Genomic DNA, 23,939 nt, shown 5'->3' on the forward strand with positions numbered 1-23,939 from the left:
TGAGCAGGCTTTTTTCAGTGTAGATTCGGGTCCAGAACATTGTCTAATTTGCATGCATCAAAAGCCTGCTTGGATTGGCTGAGTTAGAGAGGCGGTCTGAGCAGCCTTGCAGTGATTGGTCCAGGATCGAGTTGGAAAATTCCTTTTGTGGCAATATTCAGACAACTATTGTTTAGCGGCATATTGAAACATTTTTCGGGATATACACAGCGTATAAGATGACCCCCGATTTTCGGTTGGCTTTTTTTTGTTTCAAAATTCATCTTATATGCCGGAAAATACGTTACTAAGCCTGCCTTAAATACCATTGATGATGATTATTACTGGTATTAGTTTTTCAGGTTGCTTCTGGTGGTTTGGTAAGGAGTATTGCTAGGGGACCAATCCCAGGCCCCTTAAATATCACTTTTTTAAATTTATTATAAAGTTCAAACTTTATTATAAATTTATTATAAAATCACATAAATATGAAGTTGAGAGCATTAAGTAATATTGTGCAATGGAAAACCATAAATAAGATATTCATCAAGACAAGAGTCTCACATAACTAAATTAATGATACTAAACAGAGGTGTAGAGCAAGCGGCCTTGAACTTTTTAAACAGGGGACCAGTTCACTGTCCCTCAGACCATTGGAGAGCTGGACTATAGTTTACAAAAACTATGAACAAATTCCTATGCACACTGCACATAGCTTATATTGAAGGAAAAAAATAAACAAAATATTTAAAACGAAGAACAAGTAAAGTTACCACAACAAACTTACCAAAAGTGCAGTTTGGCCAAAATACAGAGAAGAAAACCCTAGTTACCTCATGCTCTTCCTATTGCTAGACTCAGTTAAGAGGTCCTCATTCACATCACAACTCAGATGCTGTAGTTGAGCCAATTCAGCTCCATCAGCCCCAACCTCAGTTCAGGCTCTGGGCAACGCTCTGCCCAGTCAAAGCCAAGAAGGTTCTGCAGCAGCTACTGCGCCCAAAGTAGCCTGGCTCCACGGCCCTGCTAGCTTCAGTGCTGAGACAAAGGGCTGTAACCAGACCCACACCCACAGCCAGGGTGGCCACATACACTGACAGTCAGAAATGGGTACAGGAGCACTGGAGAAGCCACAGAGAAACTGGTGGCAGTTTCCACTCATACTGTGTTCTGTCCTGTGAAATTAATGCTCCGCCCGCCTCATGAAGATACCTGCAAAACAGATTGTACCTCACTTCTTGCTATCTGCCATGGTCTCAGTGGCCATGCTGGCAGGACTTGTGAATCAGTGCATTGCAACTGCAGGACATGGAGGATGAATCAGGCTGAGCCAGTGTCAGAGATAGAAGTAAATGATCCCCGGAAGCTCCTGGGTTTCTAAGGCACACCCGAGTCTGTCAGCACATGGGACCAGCACAGAAGCCAGAAGTCATGGTCTTAGGCAGTGCGTACCCTCGTGGGCCGACCACCCAAGTTTCTTTGTCTTCTTTCATGAAGCTTGTCTTCACAATGGCCTTCTCTGAATGTGTGTCCCTGTGCACGTGTGTGCAAATAATCTGCAATCTGAGGATACCACTTCTCAGGCTGAGGTTCTTTTTTTTTTTTCATTCCAAGGTTGAAGAAATTTTAATGAAGATATAGTGCAATAGATAGGTAAGAACTTCGTTGGTGTTTCTGTTGGTTTTTTTTTTTTTAATAAAAAAAATCTTTATTTAAGCACTATTACAACATGATTGTAGTTGAATTTTAGTCATAATCAGAACACCCCCTTTCATCAGTGCAACATTTCTGTCACCAATGTCCCCTCTCCCTCCTTCCCAACCCCTGCCTGTATTCAAGACAGACATTTTACTTCTCTCACCCATTAAGATAGTTATAATAGTTGTTAGTGTAGTTATTTCCCTAACTGCACTCACTACTTTGTGGTGAGCTTCATATTGTGAGTCGGTCCTTCCAGCCCTCATCTCTATTCTCTATGTGCATTACTATAATAATCTCCTTTTTTCTTAAAACCCATAGATGAGTGAGACTATTCTGTGTCTATATCTGACTTATTTTACTCAGCATAATAGAGTCCATGTACATCCACATATAGAAAAATTTCATGACTTTATCTCTCCTGACGGCTGCATAATATTCCATTGTGCATATGTACCACCGTTTCTTTAGCCATTCATCTGTTAAAGCATATCTTGGTTGTTTGCAGAGTCTGGCTATTGTAAATAGTGCCGCAATGAATATAAGTGTGAGGAAGGGACTTTTGTATTCTATTTTTGTGTTCCTAGGGTATATCCCTAGGAGTGGAATAGCTGGATCAAATGGGAGCACAATTTCCAGTTTTTTGAGGAATCTCCATGTTGTTTTCCATAAAGGCTGGACTAGACAGCATTTCCACTAGCAGTGAATAAGAGTTTCTTCCTCTCCACATCCCCACAAGCACTGATTTTTCTTGTTCTTTCTGATGTGTGCCAGTCTGTGGAGTGAAATGGTACCTCATTATTGTTTTGATTTGCATCTCCCTGATGATTAGTGATGTGAAGCATTTTTTCATGTGTCTTGGCTATTTGTATTTCTTTGAGGAAGTGTCTGTTCATTTCTTCTCCCCATTTTTTGATGGGGTTAAATGTTTTTTCTTGTTAAGTTCTCTCAGTACCTTGATATTTTTTATATTATCCCCTTATCTGATGGGTACTGGGTGAATAGTTTCTTTCTGTGGGTGGCTTTTGTATCCTAGGGACTATTTCCTTTGAGGTTCAGAAGCTTCTCACCTTAATATATTCCCATCTGTTTATTTCTGCCTTCATTTGTTTGGAGAGTTCTTTTTCCTCCTTGAAGATGCCTTTAGTCTTAAGGTCATGGAGTGTTTTACCTACATGTTGTTCTATATACCTTACGGTTTGGGGACAGGCTGAGGTTCTGTCATAGTCCTGCAGACTTGACTAGTGAACTTAGCTGTTCCCAAGTGAGTTCACAGGCCTAAATTTTTGGTATACAGAATTTGGGGGTGGGGTGGGGAGTGTCATTATTATAATAATATTTGTGGGGGCCAGAGAGATAGCACAGCAGTAGATAGCACTTTTCCTTGTAAGTGGCCAACCCAGGACCAAAGATGGTTCGAATCCTGGCATCCCATATGGTCCCCCGTGTCTGTCAGGAGCAATTGCTGAGCAGATATCCAGAAGTGAGCCCTGAGCGCAGCCGGGTGTGGCAAAAAAATTACTTGCAATTATTATTGTAAATTGATGTCCTCCCCAAGTTTATATTTCAGTGTTCATTCCAGGTCCATTAGATTGTGATATTAGAGGATCTTTAAAGCAGTGGTTGACTCACTGATAAAGACTGGATGGCCAGCTTTACTACCCAGTGTAGTACTTCTTACTACAGAGGCCCAAAGGGCCCATGAACAGTGAAAAAGTCTGTATGGGTACAGGTTACCAGCACAAGAAACAAGGAGTCAGGAGAAATCAAGTCTGCCCACACCTTGACCTTAGACTTCTGGGTTTTATCACAGAAAACAAACTTCTGTGGTAGAAACTACCATGTGGTGGTACTTGTACGGCTGAGACACTATTCATGACCACCTGCCCCACCATGTGGGGTTCTGTTGGAAACAGTAGAAATATCTTTGACTCTGACATGAAAGTTGCTGCTAAATCCAGACCTCCTACATGGCAGCTCCAAAACACACTGCATCAAAATGTGACGGAAATTTCCAGAAGGCCATTGATGCCAATGGATCACCTTCTCTGCTCTAAAGATGATCCCCTGCCCTATGACAAGACCACTCAGGATTTCAGCCAATCAGCTCTCCCAAGGGAGGCACTCAGCAGCAAAGGCCCACCCATTCCCGAAGGCGGGTCTGGATCATCTGTCTGGCAGACTCACAGAGCCAGGCGATCCCTGCAGTCAGGCTTCACTTCCTTTGCTCACAGGGCAACATTTCACAGTGGTCACCCAGACCTCTAGGCACTTTTAGCCAAGTCACTAGCTTACACACAAATATTCCAGGGCTTCTTCCTAGAACCTGTCATGTCTGCAATTGAGGCTCGTTCTAAAACCAAGCAAAGATTAACTTCCTAGGGACCTCCAAATTGTGTTGCATTTATCTGAATAATAGAACTACTGTACTCTTATTAGCTAGCCACTTTCCATCTTGGGAATCATGTGACAGAATTTTGGTAACTGGGCACTGCCCTCTGGCTACTCTGATTTCAAGGTTGTATCACCCATTGTCATCAGCAAGTAAAACTTTGTTAAGCTTGATTCTGTTGTCCACAGTGACCAAGGTTACCACTAAACTTTTTAGGGGCTCTCATGGCATTTTCACTGCAGCTTTAAGTAGTAGTGGATAGATTTTGTCCCGGAACCTGACTACCCAAAGAGTCTTCTGGCCACACAGCCCATCCATTACAGCAAAACAAAACTGACTGATGAAACTTTGACTGCTTGTGAATTATTTCTCTGCTGTTAATGTGTCTTCAAACCCATCCTCCTGAGGGGTTAGAAACATGCCTGGGGCAGCCTCACCCAACATGGACTTTGTATTTTATTTTAATCTACAACTAGCACCCGAACAGGGACACAAGACTCAAGAAGACCTTAGTGATGGTGAGTGCCTTGACCTTCTGGTGGCTAGTCATGGTATTCTTGAGTCTGGCTGACTGTGTAGGCCTTAATGGTGGCATGTTCTGAACATGGCAGAGATCCCTTCAGGAGGGACAGAAGCAAACAGTGAAGGAGAACTGAAGACTTTGAGCTGCCTCTCAGAAGTCAAGGCCCCTGACCTTTCTTCTATCACAGGTGCTTTGTGTGAGGACCTCAGCCCCCTAACCTTATAGAGGACACTGATTGGGAAGAAGCCAAAAGAAAAAAGCTTCGTTGGAAGGGGACCAGTAGCAAGCAGACGAGCGCATCACCCCAACCCAGATTCTAGCCCTGGAACAGAGGCCTTTCCATCCCAGAAGACCTCGGCAGCCTAAAACAGAAGGTGGAGAGAGGTCCAAGCCCAGCTGAAGCCCCCTGGAGGAGAAACTGCTTTCCAGAACCTCCTGCATCTTAACTGTGTTTCAGGTTAATCTCTTGACCCTATTTGCATTTGTCATTATCTTGTAGTTAAAATATGTTTTATCTGTATGGATCTTACTGTCTAGTTCTAAGCCCCAATGCAAACAGAAAGTTTTGTATCTAACTTTAGCGGCTTACTATTACTTTGCACAACACTGGGAAAATGCATAATGTTGTTAGTTTTAAATGTTCTAAGATATCCTAGTGAATGTTACCCAATTACTATGAGGTTTCATTGTGTATCTTATGTAGCAACTTATTTCCAAAGTGTATTATCTGCAGAAATGTTCCTGTGATTTTGTTTAGGAAAGTTTATGGAAACTCCGATGTTCTAGACTTATTAATAGTGTTTGGTGTAATAATGCTAACATTTTTCAAACTATAAGTGTATCTGCAGAGAAGTTCTGTTTATTCTCAGACAAGTCTAGGAAAAAAAAAATTGTGATATGTGTAAAATGTGGAAAAGGCTGATTGTTTTGTATACAATTTAAACTTTGCTTTAAGTTCTGATATGAAGTGCCCCCCCCAACAGCTGGCAGAGAACAGGAAAACAAGTTTTTTAACTTTACCCCCAACTTCCTGTTTCCCTAACTTCTTCAGAGATGTTAATCACACCAGGATTACAGGGCCACCCCCTCCCCACTCTGGAATAAAAGTAAGCCTACTCTGATGAAATTTCAACTGACTATTTGTAAATTATTTCTGCGGCCTCATGCAATACATAAACTTTATATTTTATATTTCATTTTAATCTAGAGGTGTCTCCAGTAGTCTTCAGTGACCTGGATTTTTCAAAAGTTAACTAATTTTGGTATAATAGATCTTACTTGATTGGCAACTGTCTTTGAAGTTTCTATATTCAGACAACCGAGTTCTGGGTTATTTGTTCAACTCTCCTGCTCCAAGAGATAAAGGGTCATCCAGAGGCCCTCTGGCTTTTTTTCAGCCTGTTATTGTCATGTGCTACTTACTTTTCTAAAGTAAGGATGGTCTAACAATAGCTATAATGCACGCTTACACTCTTGAGACCCTTTCCTCCATATTTCTTAAATCCCAGCCAGTTCGACAGCATGGTCCTGCCCACCACACTAACCCATTCACTGTACCAATGACACCAGTGCCAGCAGTCACCCATTCTCACCCACCATGGCCCCCTCAAATTATCAACCTGAATAATCTCTCTTGCCTATTAGGCAAAACATGAAACAGAGTAAATTGCAATGCTTTACAAATTAGTTGTAAAGGCTAAAAATGAGTAAAATATAAGAAGTATTTTAACTGAAATACTAGATTTATTCCAAAATAACAAATAAATGAGATTTACTGGTAAAGCATCTCTGTAGTAATACTATTTCTGATTCTCTGTCAGTGGAAAATGGCTAAGCAGTGACCTCTATGTATATTGTCCTCATTCCTAAGTGGTGCTAGTAATGACACACACACACACAGTGAAAAGAGAAAAGATGAGTTAACCACTAAACATAAATATCCTGGTCCCCTTGAGGTAACACAAAGAATGAAAATTTAGAACTCAGCATCTGACTGTTATCCTCTGGATGCACCAGAAAAAAATACATTCATTTTACCCATTACATTCTTAGAAATCAGACAGAATGAATTCAAAGCTGATTATTTAATAATAGCAATTTCATTTCAAATATATTATCATCCTATTCCTTTATCCTGTGTATCCATCTAACTGGCAAAACTTACTAAATTACTAATGTCAGTAAAAATCCAATTCATGATGCTCCAATTGCTTGGCTCAATTAAACATCTTATATTTAAAACTCATTTTCTTGTGCCTGATTATCAGATTCTATAAAAATGTCCTACTCCATGCCTCATAAAAGCAACTAGTCTGCCACAAGGCAAGTGACACCCACGTGTCACCAATACACACACAGACACACAGACACACACGCACATACACGCATACAGCTCTCCTAATTCTCTTGCTCCTCATAGTGCGCATAGCCACTGGCATAGGTCCTTCCTAAATTCAAATTAGTGAACAAATCGGATGATTCGGCATCAGAATCCTTTGCCCCTTCATCTTCTTCCTCTTCATCCTCCTCTGCCTCATCATCATCTTCCTCCTCTTCTTCCTCATGGTAGCTGGTGTCCCCATACTTATCAGAGGCAAGGTTCTTCCAGTAGGCATCATACCCAGAAGCTCCGTCTCCCTCCTCGCCTCCAGTCTGCCTGCCAAACTTCAGGGAGCGTGCTACAGAGGACAGAGAAAGAGCAAGGCACTGGATTAGCTCAAGTTCCATCCTCATTTGCCTCAACAATACGGAAAATATCTAGAACAAATGTATCAACTGTAGATTGGCTGCTTTTTTACTCTCAGGAGAAAAAGGCAGGCACATTCCTAATTTCCTCACTTAATACACCATTGGAAACAGCAGTCAAGATTTCATCTGACTCCAAGTGTATAAACCCACACCCAGTGTAGCAAATTGTAGAGATTACAATGTCATATGTAGAAAAAGATTGGAAAATAAAGAGAACTACTCTCCAAATGTAAGTTAAATAAAGCGTGAAAACTATTTCATCTAATGAACTAAAAGATGATTTTCAAACTACATAAATCATCTAGTACTTTAATTCATGTCAATACAATTTTGTTTTAGGGCTACACCCGGTGGCTCTCAAGGGTTACTCCTGTCTCTGCATTCAGAAATCGCTCCTGGCAGGCTCGGTGACAATCTGGGATGCTCGGGATCAAACTGGGGTCAGTACCAGGTTGGCCACGTACAAACGCCCTATCTGCTGTGCTACTGCTCCAGCCCTAATATTTTTCTTACGACAGTTATTTTAGAAGTCAGATGTTTTGGAAGACAGTCTCTCATTACTCTCTTACTTTCTGGGGGAAGTGTGGAGGGAAATAGTGAGCAGAAGGTGGAGTGGAATACCCATTGTGCTAAGGGGTCACTACTGGCAGTGCTCAAGGGCCCTTGTACGGTGCTTGGGATTCAACCAGGGCTGCAAGACAAAGGCCTAAGCCACAGCACTGGTCTTATTTCTTCTTGCTATCACTGGCAACACAGAGAGCAAAAATTAGCAAAACCTCACCTCACCATACAACTAGACTGTCAGATAATTATGAATGTATTATGATGAATTCAGAGTTAGGTTCTAACCTGATTTGTAAAGAATCAAATTCTTTTCATCAAACTGCAAGTTTTGTTACCGGTAGCATTGCCTTTGCAATGCCTTCATGGTCTACACTGCAGTAAGCAATGATGGCATGTTTCTCATGTTAAAATTGAGACATCTTGCTTATCTATTTTCCAAGACTCAAAAATTCTATGTATGTAAAAGAATACAGTGATCTTTCCACAGAGAATCAAGAGACAAACACAAAAATGGAAGCAGCAGACAGCCCTGACAGGTATTAGACAAGAGCCTTACTGGACATGCTCAGATCTTTCGTTTCCTGTGTTTCATGTCCACACTTGGGGCATGGAGGCTGTTTGCCTTTTTCTTGCTTAAACACCTTACTCCTTGTATGGTCATCGCAGAAGCATGCCTGTGTGGAGAAGTAAAACACAGCAAGGGATTTAGTGCACAATAAAAAAACTCCAAAGACATCGCTGAACAGAAGAATTTAAAGATAAGGCACTGTTACAGCAAAAATAAAGTTTTCTGGTCACTCAACAAAAGATCTCAATGTTTTAAAGGAGTGCTCTTTGCCCAGATCCTTGTAAACTGAATGTAAAATTCTCAGCAGAAAACTTGATGAGTAGGAACACTATTCCTTCATAAACTGAGTACTCACAGCATTGTAGATGGTATCATGCTGAACCATCTTCATGGCTCACCCGAATGAAAACAGGGGTAAGTGAAAAGGCGATCATAAGACAGAAGGTCGTGAGAACAGAATGCAGAGAAGCATGAGAGCTAAGCATGAGAGCAAATGTGAGGTTCAGGAAAGGTTTTGGGGGAGCTGGGGAGTACTATGTGAGATCTGAAGAACAGAACAGGGGCAGCGTGGAGTAAGCAAAGATGGGAGAGAGACAGAGGCAGATGACATAGCACTGAGCACACCTCAGTCTTTTAGGAAAAAATAGAGCCAAATTGACAGAAAAATAAGGGAGAGAAAAAGGAGTGCAAGAACCTGAAATGTGTTCAGAGCATTAGAACCAGAAAAATGTCAGAGATCGTTAATCACCAGCATATTTTTAACAAACCAAAATACTGAAGACATTAAGAAAATCTTCACTTTCCCCAAACTCTCCTAAAAACAAGTGCATTTGGACATCAATTACAATACACCCCGCCATCATTTTAGCCATAATATTCCCCATAAATGAGGCATAAAAACACTGAGGGATACAGCTCAGCAGAAGGGCATATGCCCCGAGTTCAAAACCTGGGAACAAAAATAGACAAGTTGGTCAAAGAAAGACTCAGGAGACAAGCTTGAGCGAGTGGCCACCCCAAGACACCCCACTGGTCTGTCTGCAGAAACACGAAGCTGCCTCCTCCACAGCACACCAATCTCCAAAGACATCAACTAAAAGCTTTGAAGGTTCCTCATAGATTAATATTGTGACATACAGTCCAAGAAGTGGTAGCAGAGACTGGGGATTACCAATAAGACTGAAAATAAAGAACCCGAGGACAGGATATACCTTACAACGGAGACAAGAGTGCTGGCCGAGCCGATTGCAGGAGACACCTGCAGGAGGAAGTGTAAAAATGTCCAAATTCAGACTCAGAGCAAAGAAACATTCCAACTCATCATCTCCTCTCTAATCCTAGTCCTACCCCCCACACTCTCTCTCCTCTCTTCTTCCTCTTTTCTCTTTTTTTTCTCTCCTCCCCTTCACTCACTCATTCACTCACTACAAGACATCAATTACTATCCTGCTTTCCCCCATTTCCCCATAAGTTGTGATGGCAAACCTCACAATTATACATTTAGAAATCTGAAATAGTAAAACATCATTTCTGTGTTATCAGATGGAGTCAACCTTGACTTCATAATATAATGGCTGTTTTTTTAAGAGTAAGCAATGATATTCTTCTCAGCTGGAGCAGACAGCTGCCATTTTTTTGGCACAACTGACAGAAAATAGACTGTTTTGATAGAAAATGATGACCATGAAGAGAAAATACAGTTCAAGTGGGAAAATTCAGATTAATTTTGGCCTTCAGCTATAGTCAGAAAAAAACATGAAGATGAGTACAATTATACTTTAAAACATGTGCTAGACCTGAAATCTGCTTTATGAACTGAGTGTTCCATGGGTTGGGTGTTGTCAGCATTTAGACAAAGATGAGGGGAAGCAGACAACTTGTGGAGGGTGTTAAATTGGGAAGTACAGACTTCATATGCATAAAACCCCACTTGAACAGTACTGTAAATCACAGTACCTCAAAGAGAAGGGGAAAAAAATATGTGCTGGGATATGAGCGAAAAAAATAGCAGAGACTAAGGGAAAAAGCTGCTCCAGACTATAAAACTTATTGTGCATGTATCTTAGACTGGTGACTTACCAACTTTAAACTTATATGTGAGAAAAGAAATTAGCAATGTGTATTAAGTTAGAACCAAAACCAAGCAAATGATTACTTGCAGAATTCCAATCTTTCCTAAGATGCCATATACTATTTATTTAGAGCTTTTAATAGTATTAAATATTACAGCAATAGTACAGCAGGTAGGTCATTTGTCTTGCATTCAGTTGACTTGGGTTTGATCCCTGGCACCTCTTACGGTCTCGAGTCCACCAGAAGTAAACCCTGACTACAAAATAAGCCTTAAAAGGCTTGACCACAAAAGCCTTGAGAAGCCTGACTACAAAAAGCTTTGTAAAGCTCTGAATGACAACAGATGTGGTCCCAAGCCCAAAATAAATACAGTCTAGGAACTAGCCTAATACTTTATGCAGATCCTCATTTTAATTTAGTCTTTATAGATAATAACATTTCCCATTAATAAATAAAAAATTTGGGTTTTTGAAAGATTTGAGAAGTATAACACAAATAAATAATGTTTTATTTCAAACGGGCTTCTGAGAATCAAATGAAAAAAGAAATCAAATGCAGTCTATATGGAAGATTCTACCACGGTGCTAACAGGGGAAGACAGACATGAGACCCAAGTGTGCAGGCAAAACCCCAATGGCTCAACACATTTACCCAACGATGAGTCCTATGTTCCTGCATTTTACAAAAAAAATTCCACAGGGTTCCTCAGGACAAACCTGCCTGAGTTCCTGTGACCTGCTTGCAGGAAACGAGCATGATGATATTGGCGGTAGACATACGACATGAGTGTCTGGGAGATGGCATCAACCAGGAGAGGAAATGACCCTCTGTACTCAAAAGGAAAGTTTCAGCCTGCTGTGGTTGGTCAGGCTCACAAAAGGAAGCCTGTGCCCAGACCAAATGCCACTGGTACCTTTGCTGGGAGAGGAAGTGGGGGAGGTGTATTCTAGATCTGCCTCCAGAAAGAAAAAAGAGGTGGTTACTTGGGTCCCGATGAGGCTTCATGAAACTCTAGCTTCTGTGCTCTTGAAGCTTAACATTCACGCTATCAAGAATCTGGGGAGAAAGAACATTCAATAACTTACATTTAAACGTTTCTGCTTCTAAAACTTGGCAGCTGGCTTGATGCTCAAATTGGTCATCTTCACAGAGAAAGTTATGGCAAAAAGAACAACTGAATATTCTGCCTCCTACAGAATTAAAAAAGATGTAGATGTGATCAACTTAAATTTTAAAAAGACCTAGCTAAACAATTCTTTGGAAAAGATAGTGAGTCCTTCTAGATTGCACCTCAAAAAGGCAAAGCAATTTCTGTTCTAGAAAGGCCACAGTGGAAACTGCTGAAATAGCTATCAGAAAATGCTACTCATTCATCTGCAGCCCCTTATATAAGTCAGTGTTCAATATTTGCTCCTGGCCCTCTACACTCTCCAAGGCTCAGGTACAAACAACTTTGGCATTAATGATCACCAGTGCACCGAACCCTTTTCCAACAAAACCAATAATCCCAACAGGGCCATCCATCCATGCTGACAGTCCACCAGAAGCACAAAGGGAAAAGGAAAAGGTGTATCTGTGGTGTCAAAGAGCCAGGCCCCATCAGAGCCAAGCTGCCCTCCCTCCCCTGGCACTCACCGTGGTCCCAGACACGGCGCTCACACTCCACACACTCGGCGTCAGTCAGGGGACAGGCACAAGCATGTGTGCTCAGGCACTTCCGGCCATGACAAACCCAGGCTTCGCAAAAATCACATATCGCGCCCTGCAGAAGAAAAAGGGGAACATCCATCCATGTCTGTCACTAGATTGGCTGCCACCATCCAGGATATAAAGTAATTCATGAGCCCTTAGTAACATCATACAGGAAAAAAAAATGTTCTTCAAGTCAAAATTAGAGTTCTCTGAACAAACAAAAATCAAAGAACTTAACCCCACCCCCCACCCCCACATACACAGCTACTTATATAAAGCTTAGGTACAAAGGAAAAGCAGTGAGGGAGAAATTAAGAGACTTATCCAACGTTAATCACTCATGTAAACCAGGAAAAGAAAACACTGTAAGCAGACTAAATCCTCCTTGAAATGAGTCCACATTATCAATATTGTTGTCTGTGGCAATTTCAATAACTAAATTGACTTTTAAAAAGAAACAGTTTAGGTAATAAATTACAGCAGGATCATGATCCTGGTATTGCTGTATAGTGATATCACAATCCTACCACCTAAGCACTCAGGCCCTCCTTCCATCCTTCAACACTCTCCACTATTTCACCACCTACATACTGTTTGTTCCCTCAGCACTACTGTGTGCTCTGTGCCCCAGACCCTTCCACCTACGCTCCTCCCTGCAATGTACTCGTTTCCCTCACCCCTCATCCCAATACTCAGCACCAGGTCAGTGGCCTAGCATCCAAGGCTAGAACCTGAGCCTTGGTTAGCAAGACTCTTAAACTTTAAGTGATATATAAATCACTTACATATATTCTACAAAGTAAATGATACTTTATAAAAAGTATGAAGATATATGAAGACAGTACCCCAAGCAAATAGAATTTCATTTGTACCCAACAGTCAGAAGTGTCCATTCTTTGCCTCTTCCTCAGTGAGAAGCAAGCAGTCAAAATCAAATGAACATAGAAGAAAATTAGACAAATATGCCACAGAGAATCCAGACAACTCCAGACTGGATCAGGGATAAGGCACTGAGAGTGAGAGGAAAATCATCAATGGTCAGAGTGGCCTTTTCTTAGCACCGGAAGTGATTTGTATGACAACAGAAAGCAGCTTACCACCATGGCAAGGCCAGTACTGTAGACACCAGCGTGCTTTATGACACAGTCTGAAGACTTCATCATGCACTTTGTCTTTCCTGGGAAAAAAACGGTTTGCAACATTAGTCCTGTAGAGTAGTAGGACTGATTCTCAAATGACAGACTTCAACTGCATGGGCCTTTTCTTACAAGCTGAGGATAGAAAAATCACAGACTCACAGGTATAATACTATAATTTTTCTCTTTCCGTGATTTTAATACCATTTTCTTTTTCTTTTTCTTTTTTTGTTTTTTGTTTTTTTTTTTTGTTTTGGGGCCACACCCGGCGGTGCTCAGGGGTTACTCCTGGCTGTCTGCTCAGAAATAGCTCCTGGCAGGCACAGGGCACCATATGGGACACCGGGATTCGAACCAACCACCTTTGGTCCTGGATTGGCTGCTTGCAAGGCAAACGCCGCTGTGCTATCTCTCCAGGCCCCATTTTCTTTTTCTTAACTTGATTTACTATAATAATATGGTATAGAATATTATAAAAGTTATAGTGTAGTATTTATATGAACACAAAATGTGTGAATTGTCAAAAGGCTATTATTTGTAAAGTTTTGTGGAAATCAAAAATTAAACATGACCTGCACCTCTAAATCTACACTGTTCAAGAGTCTGTGCAAATACTTGTTAGTCTCTTTTCATCAAGCCTAATTCCTATGGAAATAACCTTAAAGTCAAAGGACAAGAATAAGCAATTTTTATTGCTTCCATAACTAAATAAAGGATATGCACATAACTAAATATGATTAGCAGATCTAAATATTTTGAGTTAGAAATGTATTAACAACCCTGCAAAAGGGACCAGAGAGATAGAACGGTGATAGTTTGCCTTGCAAGCGGCTGACCCAGGACCGACAACGGTTTGGATCTTGGCATTCCATATGGTCCCCCATGCCTGCCAGGAGCGATTTTTGAGCACGGAGCTAGGAGTAACCCTTGAGCATTGCCGGATGTGATCCAAAAACCAAAAACCAAACCAAAACAAAACAAACAAATAACCCTGCAAAGATGCTTTGCACAAAAATGTTATACACTAATTCTGCTATACTAAAACAGAAATTGCAGATTATGCTCCATAATCTAAAAATATTATAGATGTTTAAAAACTTATGTGCTTTCAGAGGAATTAAAACAGTTTACAAAGCAATACTGGGAAATGAATTTCATGTTTTATGTCAGTTTGTTATAAAGACAGTCTATTTTAAAGTTATTGCTTTATTTTTTTTTTTTTATTCTTTTATCTGTATTAAAGAAGAAGCCTACAGCACCCGGTATTCCCAGGCGGTCTCCCATCCAAGTACTAACCAGGCCCGACCCTGCTTAGCTTCCGAGATCAGACGAGATCGGGCGCGTTCAGGGTGGTATGGCCGTAGACAAGTTATTGCTTTCTTTCCATAGAACTCATACCAAAACAAACCAAGTAAATGATGACACAACTAATCTGGTCTGCTTTGAAAAAATCTAAACATATGTAAAAAAAATTACAACATAGGCCTCAGGTAAACACCCTCCCAAAAGAACACAGAAACAGTGCCCCAGCACAAAAGCAGGAGTAAAATATTTCAACTAAAAAATCCTAATACAGCACATAAATTGTGATCTAGCAGCCAATTTCCAAGCCAAAGTGCTGTCAGAAAATTCTCTTATCACCAACTAGGTAAGAATTAATGGTGACACACACATCAACCATCTCAAACACCATGAGGCCAAACATCAAGAATCTGAAGACACTCAATTTCCCACACTCTGAGCTACCTGAGCCAACAGAAAGTGGGAAAAGAGTAATTGAACATGAGACACAGTAGCTACCTGACCATTTCAAGTATAACAGGCAGGACAGATGAGCAAAGGCAAACTCGTCCCACTGGCAGCAATGGTCTGTCACATGCTCTCCTGCTTCTGCTGGGGACCTCAAAGAGCTCCCTCTCCTTTGAAAGACAGAACTACACCAAAATTATTTAGGGGCACAGCCCAAACAATCCTCACTTTCTGCAAGCTATGATACATAAACACCTTCAAATGAATATATCTCCTCTGCTCCATCTGACATAATATCCACAGTCAAAAGGATGCATGTTCAAATGAACACTGAAGAGAGAAGGGATTTGAAGGTTAAGGGGTTTCTGCTACATCCCCTGTGTTAAAAGATCCTGAGACCTAGGAAGGCACCAAGTTTAGAAAGGCCTTAACTACCTGAGGCTGTCTGCAATTACAGGAACTTTTTCAAAGCAGCCTGTACTCTGCAAAGAGAGCAACATGAAAAATGACACCTATAAGAAAGTATGCTTGAAAAAAATAACCTGTATTCACAGGCATTAGGGCCCTAAAAAAACCTTGGTTGCCTGTCCATGAGACATTCAGAAAAAAAAGGGATGTAGCATAAATATTAACTGAGACATAACTTCAGCTAACATTTTAAAGCTTACTCAGATTTATAAACACACCTTATGAGGAACGTTTGCATAGATTCAAGTAGTCTCTATTCTCCACTATTGAGTCTTACAGAATTACTCTCAAACCTAGCTTTTGTTGTTAGCCTACGTTCAGTCATATCAACGGTTGACATTTCAAGCCCCAGTTCAGAATACATAAACTAGAATTAGACCAAAACAATATTAGTCACTGGGAAACTGACTGTGCTGGCTAGGGATCTCCGATTAGCAAAAAGCGGCTTCAAAAGCGAAAGTACTCTGTCAGAAATATTCTTTAACGATTTGCCCCTATGCCTCTTTTGGTAAATTAGTTTTGTCTGAAAAGTATGACTTGTCAAGAAACTGAGTATAAATATTCCACCTTTTGCTTTGAACGAATGGAACAGAGCTTGACCCCAACTTGAGTCTATGGCCTCTGTCTCCCACAGCCACTCAGTGCACCCACCTTTCAAGGAACCCCAGAAGATTCCTTAGTGTCAGGACTAATAGTCCGTGACACGATTCTTCACTGGGACAGATCTCCCAGGCTAGGACAAGGAGTAAAACCAGGACTTCCCTACAGGCAATGATTCGATAAATCCCGCTGACTTCACGTGTTCTGTGGAGGACTTATGAAGCACCAAATCTTGCTATTCTGATGAGCTGCTACCTGTTTTACGCCATTATACTTATGCTCAGGAGTGGGGCACATGGCAGTAACTCTATTCCAACCACTTGAGAAGACAGATAAGGGAAGTCAAGAATCTTATCACTAAGCCAGTCCAGAAATAAACATAACCAAAATGGCACCTGGAAATCAAGGATGCCATCAGCCTGGTGCTCACAACCTCAACAGGAATGAAAATTCAATGAAGGAAGCCAATGGAAATCAAAAACTTTGGTGTAAAATTAAAAATTCAAAAGCAGCCAGGCTAGTCAACAACAAACAATCTTTGATTGTTTAAAACTAGTTGATAACTTACATCTAACTTGGATCTTAATCATCTTCAGCACACTTCAAAAAGGCAAAGGTATGGGGGCCGAAGAGACAGCATGGAGGTAAGGCGTTTGCCTTGCACTTGCTGTGCCTGGCAGGGGCGATTTCTGAACTTAGAGCCAGGAGTAACCCCTGAGCGCTGCCGGGTGTGACCCAAAAACAAACAAACAAACAAAAGGCAAAGGTATGAATAGAAAATTGCTTGGAAAGTTAGGTGACATTGCTAGTAATGTCACCTAACATCCCAAAGCATGACATCATTAGAAGCAATCATTCTAGACCCATAAATGACTAACTTCCGAAGCAATATGTGAAAAGAGGCATTTGTCCAGAGTTATCACATACTCACCGCACTGTGCACAAATTGGTAACTTCTGTACAGAATTACAAAAATAGCAAAATGCTCTGTTCTTCTGCCGCCTGGAAAAACAGAAATGTAAAATAGTCAGTTGTGGGTATAATAAGGTCAGGAGGTCAATATTACTAGATACAAAGATAAAAAAGGGGAATAAATAAAACTTTAAAATATTTACCTCTGACACTTGTCGCATTCCTGTAGAGGTGAAAAGAAAACAATTATTTTTTTAGGGTCAAAAATTTGGATTCTAAGAAAATCTTACCTGCTGCTCCCAGAACCATTTTCCCAGGTCTTTGTCAACTGAAGATTTACCGGAAAGTCACTCCTCCCGAATAGCCTATCAGTGACTTAAACCTCTGAACAGAACCTCAGCTGCCCAACCCCTAATAGCACCTTCAAGCATAAACTCTGGCACAAACCAGAGACCAGGCTCACTCCCTGTGTTCACTCCCTGTAAGGACATGTGCAGGTCATTTGTTGCACTGTCTGGCCCAGACCCCTTTCTTTAAAAATGACCCTGACATACAAAAAGAAGCCCCCAAAGCCACTTTAGTGCCCTGTAACCTTGCTCTTACACCCACCCCACATAAACTTGAGGCTGAGATGGGCGCCCAACCAAACCCAATAGTTCATCTAGTTCTTTTCCTGAGGTCCACAATGACAATGTGTGACATGGGTAAGAGACCTGAGGCTTTTAAACACCTGGCGTCAAGGGCCACAGAGACAGCAGTTCCTGGGCTTGAGCAGACTTTGCATGCTGGGTGCCTAAGTTCCATACCAAGCAATGCTACGGGCACCCTCTGAATCACCCTCCAAGCAGAGAACAGAGAAAAAACGCCACCTCCTGACTCCACACTACCTGGTCTGGGCCCAACACCCAAATAGATGAAACCATCTGGTAAACGGAATGAGAAAAGAAACAAAGGCAAAACGTGGAACTAAAAGGCTGTTCTAGGCCCAACTGTCCCTGGATTCTATTTCTCATCCTACTCAACTATACAAATTAGCCTGTTCACTCAAAAAATTCCACTTTTCATGTGGCTTTAAGTGAGCTGGTTTTATGTCACTTACTAACAGATTGAAAGTAACATACAAAATCTTTAAGATTGCGAGAAGACTGTCATTCATCTTTCTCTCTCCCTGTGGAAAAGAGCCAAAACACCAAGAAGATGAACAATTAAAGTTGGAGGAATAGCATCATGATAAGACTTAAGATAGCTCTCACAGCTAACTCAAGGGCCCAGTGGAAAGAGAAATAAGGGCCCCCCAAAAAGAAAAAGAATAAAAACATGAATGTGGAAAGACCCAGAGCAACACAGACAATGAAAGGATGGTCAGGGCACAGAGACCGAGGATTAAAGAACTTGCTTTTGTGTGGCTAACCAGGGTTCAATCCCCAGCACCACATGTGGTCTCCTCAGCATCACCAGAAGTGGTTCCTGAACACAGAACCATGAGTAAGCCTGAGCACTATTAGGTGTGCTCCCTTCTCCCAAAAAAGAGCTCTGAAAAAGTGAATGAAAAATTACTAAGAGAAAAAGATGAGGAGGAAAATAAAGGCTCCAAGTAACAAAATCAAGTGAAGGTAGGCACAGACAGTTAAGACAAGTCAGAAAATGCTGCCGAGTTCCTGGTGTGTATTTCTGTTCAATAACTATCAATAATCAACAGTGGCCATGGCTTACGAACTATGGAAAATGCACCAAATATCAGCAACCCTGCTGCTGAGGGTTAGTGAAAAGAATGGCTATGTTTCCGACAGATTCCAAATTCAGAAAAATGTATGTGGCAATACTGACTCACAGACCTTCTAGTCAAGTCTATTTCAGATGTTTATTGTACAACTATCTCACTATCAAGCGATAGAAGAGATTTACCATGGAAGCATTGCACGGGTGTTTGGCTAAATCTATGGTGCTTCTTGAGGCTCTCAATTGCTTCTCACGCTCTCGCCGGTTCTCCGCCTTCTTCCTGGCACCTGTCTTTTTTTTAGGCATTGTCTCCCCTCTTTCTGCAGAAAAGAACAGAGAAATAGGTAACTGCCTGCTTGTAGCTATTCTTTTAAATAAACTAAGCAATAGAGAATGAAATGTTCTTATGCTATTAAAGTCAGACCAGACATTTTGACAGGCAAGCACATTTCATCTTTTATGAAATTTAAGTAAACATTATTCCAGACTAAAATAAGGCACTCATTGGCACTACCAACCAGTTTACTAAATGCAAACATTAAGCAGCTTTATCCTGCAGGGTTGAGGAGATAGTACAGTGTGTAGGATGCTTGCTAGCATGGGCAGGTCTGGGCTCAATCCCCAGCACCCTATTTGGTCCCTTGAGCCCTATACGGAGTGATCCCTGAGCACTGCAAAGTTATCTATAAAATCCTAAAGGAGGAAAAAAAATGTTTTACCCTGAAAGCTAAAAGTCTCCTTTTGTTACTGAGAAGCAAGTTTCTGTGATGTTAAGGATTCTTTAAAAACCAAATGTTTGGGGCCCGGAGAGATAGCACAGCGGTGTTTGCCTTGCAAGCAGCCGATCCAGGACCAAAGGTGGTTGGTTCAAATCCCGGTATCCCATATGGTCCCCCGTGCCTGCCAGGAGCTATTTCTGAGCAGACAGCCAGGAGTAACCCCTGAGCACCATCGGGTGTGCCCCCCCCCAAAAAAAAACCAAAGGTTTGTTTTAATTATATATAAACATATATATATGTATATATATATGTATATGTATATATATATGTATATATATATATACATATATATATATATTCGCAAGAAAGAATTAAGAAGCATTTGAATTGCCCAGTTATAACATGTTTTTGACAGACACTTTGACAATGCCAAGATCTGCAGTACAGTATAATGACCTGTTTCCCTATGTTATTTAAACACCTGGCAGGCAAATCATATGATACCAAGCCCAACGATTTTCACTAAAAACATACTGAATAATAGTTGCTCTGACTCTGAAAGTTACCTTTTCTCTAAGAGAGGTCAGCATTAAACTTATTTAAGGGAACACAGCTACGATATACATCAGAATAACGATTCCGGGAGGAGGGGCAAAGCATTAATGGAGCAGTAAAGAGCTTATCTTGCACGGAGTCAAACCAGGTTTGAGCTCTGACATCCCACATAGTCCTCAGAGCCCTGCCAAGAGTGATCTCTGAGTGCAGAGTCAGAAGCAAGCAGGTATCGCTGCGTGTGCCCCGTCCCACAAATAAACAAACAAACAAACAAACAGAACAGACTCAGGTGGACTTGCATCACTTTGCAGAATGAATCACCTTCTTTAGACACGCACAAACCACGACTTCTAGCCAGCATTTGTCTTTGGCTTTCTATCCCATCATCCCATCTACAGACGCCAGGGGCCCTGGATCTCCCACCCAGCTCTAGCTGCAAGTGCCCATCCACACCCTGCCAGCAGTGGGTACTCGCTGAACCAGCCTGGAAAGGGAGTTTGAAGTTTCTGAGTCTTTCTGACACTTGACCTTCCCAAATGGGACTCAACAAAGAAAAGTTGCAAGTCTCTAGGCCCCTACCCAGAAGCTGAAACCTCCAGGCCCATTCTAAGTAGGAAGGGTGCCCTTGCACGCGCACACACACAACTTGCAAGAACAGGCATATTACACACACACACATACACACACACACACACACACACACACACACACACACACATGCACGCACGCGCCCAAGAACAGGTATTTCTCCCTGGCAGAGGCCCTACTTTACATACACACACACCCCAAGAACAAAACACACACACACACACACACAAAGAGCAGAAATTTCAGAAATTTTTCACCCCAAGAGCAGAACACACACACCCAAGACATACACACACACCCCAAGAGCAGAAATTTCAAAAATGTTTCACCCCAAGAGCAGAACACACACACACACACAAGAGCAGAGATTTCAGAAATCTTTCACCAAGAGCAGAACACACACACCCAAGACACACACACACCCCAAGAGCAGAAATTTCAAAAATTTTTCACCCCAAGAGCAGAACACACACACACACGCGCGCGCACGCACGCACACACGCACACGCACACCAGGTATTTCTCCTGGCAGGGGCCCCTCGGGTTTCTGATCTATTTTTTTTCCTGCCTCCGTTTGGGTCCTTTTAGGCGACTTCGAAAGTGACCCCGTGACCCGAAGCGGGCGCAGCGCGGCGGAACTGCGCCCACCGGCCCCGCCCACCGGCCCCCGTCCCGCTCACCCGCGCGGGGAGGCTGGGCTGGCGGGACGGCAGCAAACGCAGCTCGAGGCCCACGCCCGCCGGAGGACGCGGCTGGAGCCCAGCACGGCGGACACGGCCGCTTCCGGAAACCACGAGCCGGGCCGGAAGTGGCCCTGCGTCAGCCGCGGCGTCGTGACCTCAGCGCGCCGGCAGCTAGACACGCCCACTACCGCTCGTTCTGCTCTGGGAGGCGGGGCTTTCGAGGAGCTGTATTTACATAGGAACTTGGAGGATGGTTCATTGAGTCCTGGACCACGGAGGGACTCTTGGCTTAAGTTCATTCATTGTTTCAGAAAAAGAGAAATATAAAAGGCGGGGGGCGGGGGTAGTCTACAAGCAAGAGGGACATGAAAATATAGATTTGATAGATAATTCTTCTTGACTTCACTGGCAACTTGGAGATACCTACATCTTTTGTACCTCAGTTTCCTGTTTATTGGCTGGGTCTTGCCCTCTGATGCCCTAGAGTGCCTTCCTTTGTCCTGCACGGGCTCTGCACCCTCAGAATTCCACGTTCTGGGCCTCTGCCTGTGCGTAACTGCAGTCTGATGGCCTCCCCCACTTCTACTTTCCCTGGGAAGGAGTTTCCTTTCCACATATACCAGCCACTGCAGTCTCTTGTTTAGGAGGTGCGGTCAGTCCCCTTGACCCTCTCAATCGCTCATTCTGAAGATCTCTTTACTAAGTTGCCATGTCTCCATCTTTCCTGGGTGCTATAAGCACCCACGCATTATTGGGAGGTAAATTTTGGAACCTGGCCTCCAACTCCATCATTCAGAGCCTCATTAGCATCTACTTCGAAGATCTATACTCTTGGGTTCTTGAAGTCTTCACCTCCTGGAACCATCACACCCAGATAGTCTCTTCAGAATAACCTACTGCTCTGCTGGCGTGCAGAATCCCGGCCACCAATTATGTAATCTTCTATCTTCACTGCTCTTTTTCTTAATATTTTTTCCTCTTGAAGACTTCTTCTATTTTTGCTTATCCCCCTCCTTCCCTGAAACCTCACCTCCATTTATAAAAATATAGGTCATTATTTCAATAATCATTTGAAATGTCATTCCTCACCAAAACTCTTGAATCTTTCCCTATACTGCATTCAACAGCTTTCCTTTTCTTTTTTCTTTTAGCCTGTAATGTGTGTCCTAATGTTGTTAAAGGCGAAAAAAGACTAAAAAAAATCATAATTTCGTTCTAAACCTAACATCAATACATTCATTATACAGGCTCTCAAAATTTCCCTGTCAACCTATATTTTCCTAATCAGCTCCATCATATCTGCTCCCTTCATGTCTATGTCAATCCTTTCTCCCCATTCCTCCATTTTCTACCACTTCTCCAGCAATTTTAATGGTTATTATCACCTGTTTCACAGAGAAAATAGAATGCCAGTCATAGCTCGTCTGCATGATTGTTGTGCTCCTGTCATCGAATTAACTGATATGTGCCACCAATTCCTGATTTTATGCGTGAAGAAACTTGGAAAAGAGACCTTACAACAGATCACACAGATAGATCATTTAATTTATGGTATCTCCTATTGCAGCAGTCCGCAAACTTCTTGGTCTTGGGACCCCCTAAAACATTTATAACTCAAGGACCATAATAAACTCTAATTTTGAATGATACTAGCTATATTTAGCCTATAAAATTAAAACTCCCCCCAAAAATCTGTCTCCATAAGAAATAATATCCAAAAATGTGTTATGTACCATAAGTGTTAAATAAAAGGTACTTGAAAATAACTATTTTTCCAAAGGCATGGTGATGTTTTAAATTTAGCAAATCTTCAATCAAAAACACACTCGGGCCCGGAGAGATAGCACAGCGGCGTTTGCCTTGCAAGCAGCCAATCCAGGACCAAAGGTGGTTTGTTCGAATCCCGGTGTCCCATATGGTCCCCCGTGCCTGCCAGGAGCTATTTCTGAGCAGACAGCCAGGAGTAACCCCTGAGCACCGCCGGGTATGACCCAAAAACCAAAAAAAAAAAAAAAAAAAACCACACTCAAAGACAGGTGAATTTCTCTTACCTGCTATTTCTCTAAGAAATGTTTTGATATCCCTATTTTCACAACACAGTTAGGCTAACAAATCACAATCTGTGATGAAACATGGGGGAAGTAATTACCCAGTACACCTAATTTTCAGAACCTTCCTCCAAAGGATCAGCTCTATGCTCTGATTTCGGCTTCTTATCAGATGCAAGATCCAGGCAGGGCATTGCTGGTCTTAGTTGGCTAGTTGCTCTAGGGCTCCAAGTCCCCCAACTCACTTCCTTAGTTACACTGGATCATATAGTTTGAGCAGCGATGTTTTCTGTCCTCACTCATGCTCCTGGGGTGAACTACCTGCTATTGGCCTTCTCTTCAATCTTCTGAGAATTACATCTCTCTCTCTCTCTCTCTCTCTCTCTCTCTCTCTCTCTCTCTCTCTCTCTCTCTCTCTCTCTCTCTCTGTCTCTCTCTCTCTCTTTCTCTTACATTGTGTCCTCCCATGACAATAATTTTGCCAGGTTCCACTTTAGCATGAGGCAAGCATTGTCCAGTGGGCAG

At 42.0% G+C, this 23,939-nt stretch overlaps 1 protein-coding gene and 1 non-coding gene across 2 annotated transcripts; both read right to left on the minus strand.

Moving 5' to 3' along the window:
* Nucleotides 1-6,313: 6,313 nt before the first annotated feature.
* Nucleotides 6,314-19,139, minus strand: ZNF330 (zinc finger protein 330). The gene is made up of 8 exons (XM_049770115.1): nt 19,016-19,139; nt 17,122-17,220; nt 13,335-13,414; nt 12,181-12,307; nt 11,631-11,735; nt 9,684-9,730; nt 8,461-8,578; nt 6,314-7,270 (listed from the first exon to the last, which is right to left on the minus strand). Exons 1-8 carry the CDS (start codon nt 19,125-19,127, stop codon nt 6,990-6,992), a joined length of 969 nt encoding a protein of 322 aa, XP_049626072.1. The 5' UTR covers nt 19,128-19,139; the 3' UTR covers nt 6,314-6,989.
* On the minus strand, nt 14,621-14,739 carry LOC126005386 (5S ribosomal RNA). The gene has a single exon (XR_007494494.1). It is a non-coding gene; the product is annotated as a 5S ribosomal RNA (ribosomal RNA).
* Nucleotides 19,140-23,939: the final 4,800 nt, after the last annotated feature.

The sequence above is a fragment of the Suncus etruscus genome, chromosome 3, assembly GCF_024139225.1.
Source record: "Suncus etruscus isolate mSunEtr1 chromosome 3, mSunEtr1.pri.cur, whole genome shotgun sequence".
In the NCBI taxonomy this organism is placed as follows: domain Eukaryota; kingdom Metazoa; phylum Chordata; class Mammalia; order Eulipotyphla; family Soricidae; genus Suncus; species Suncus etruscus.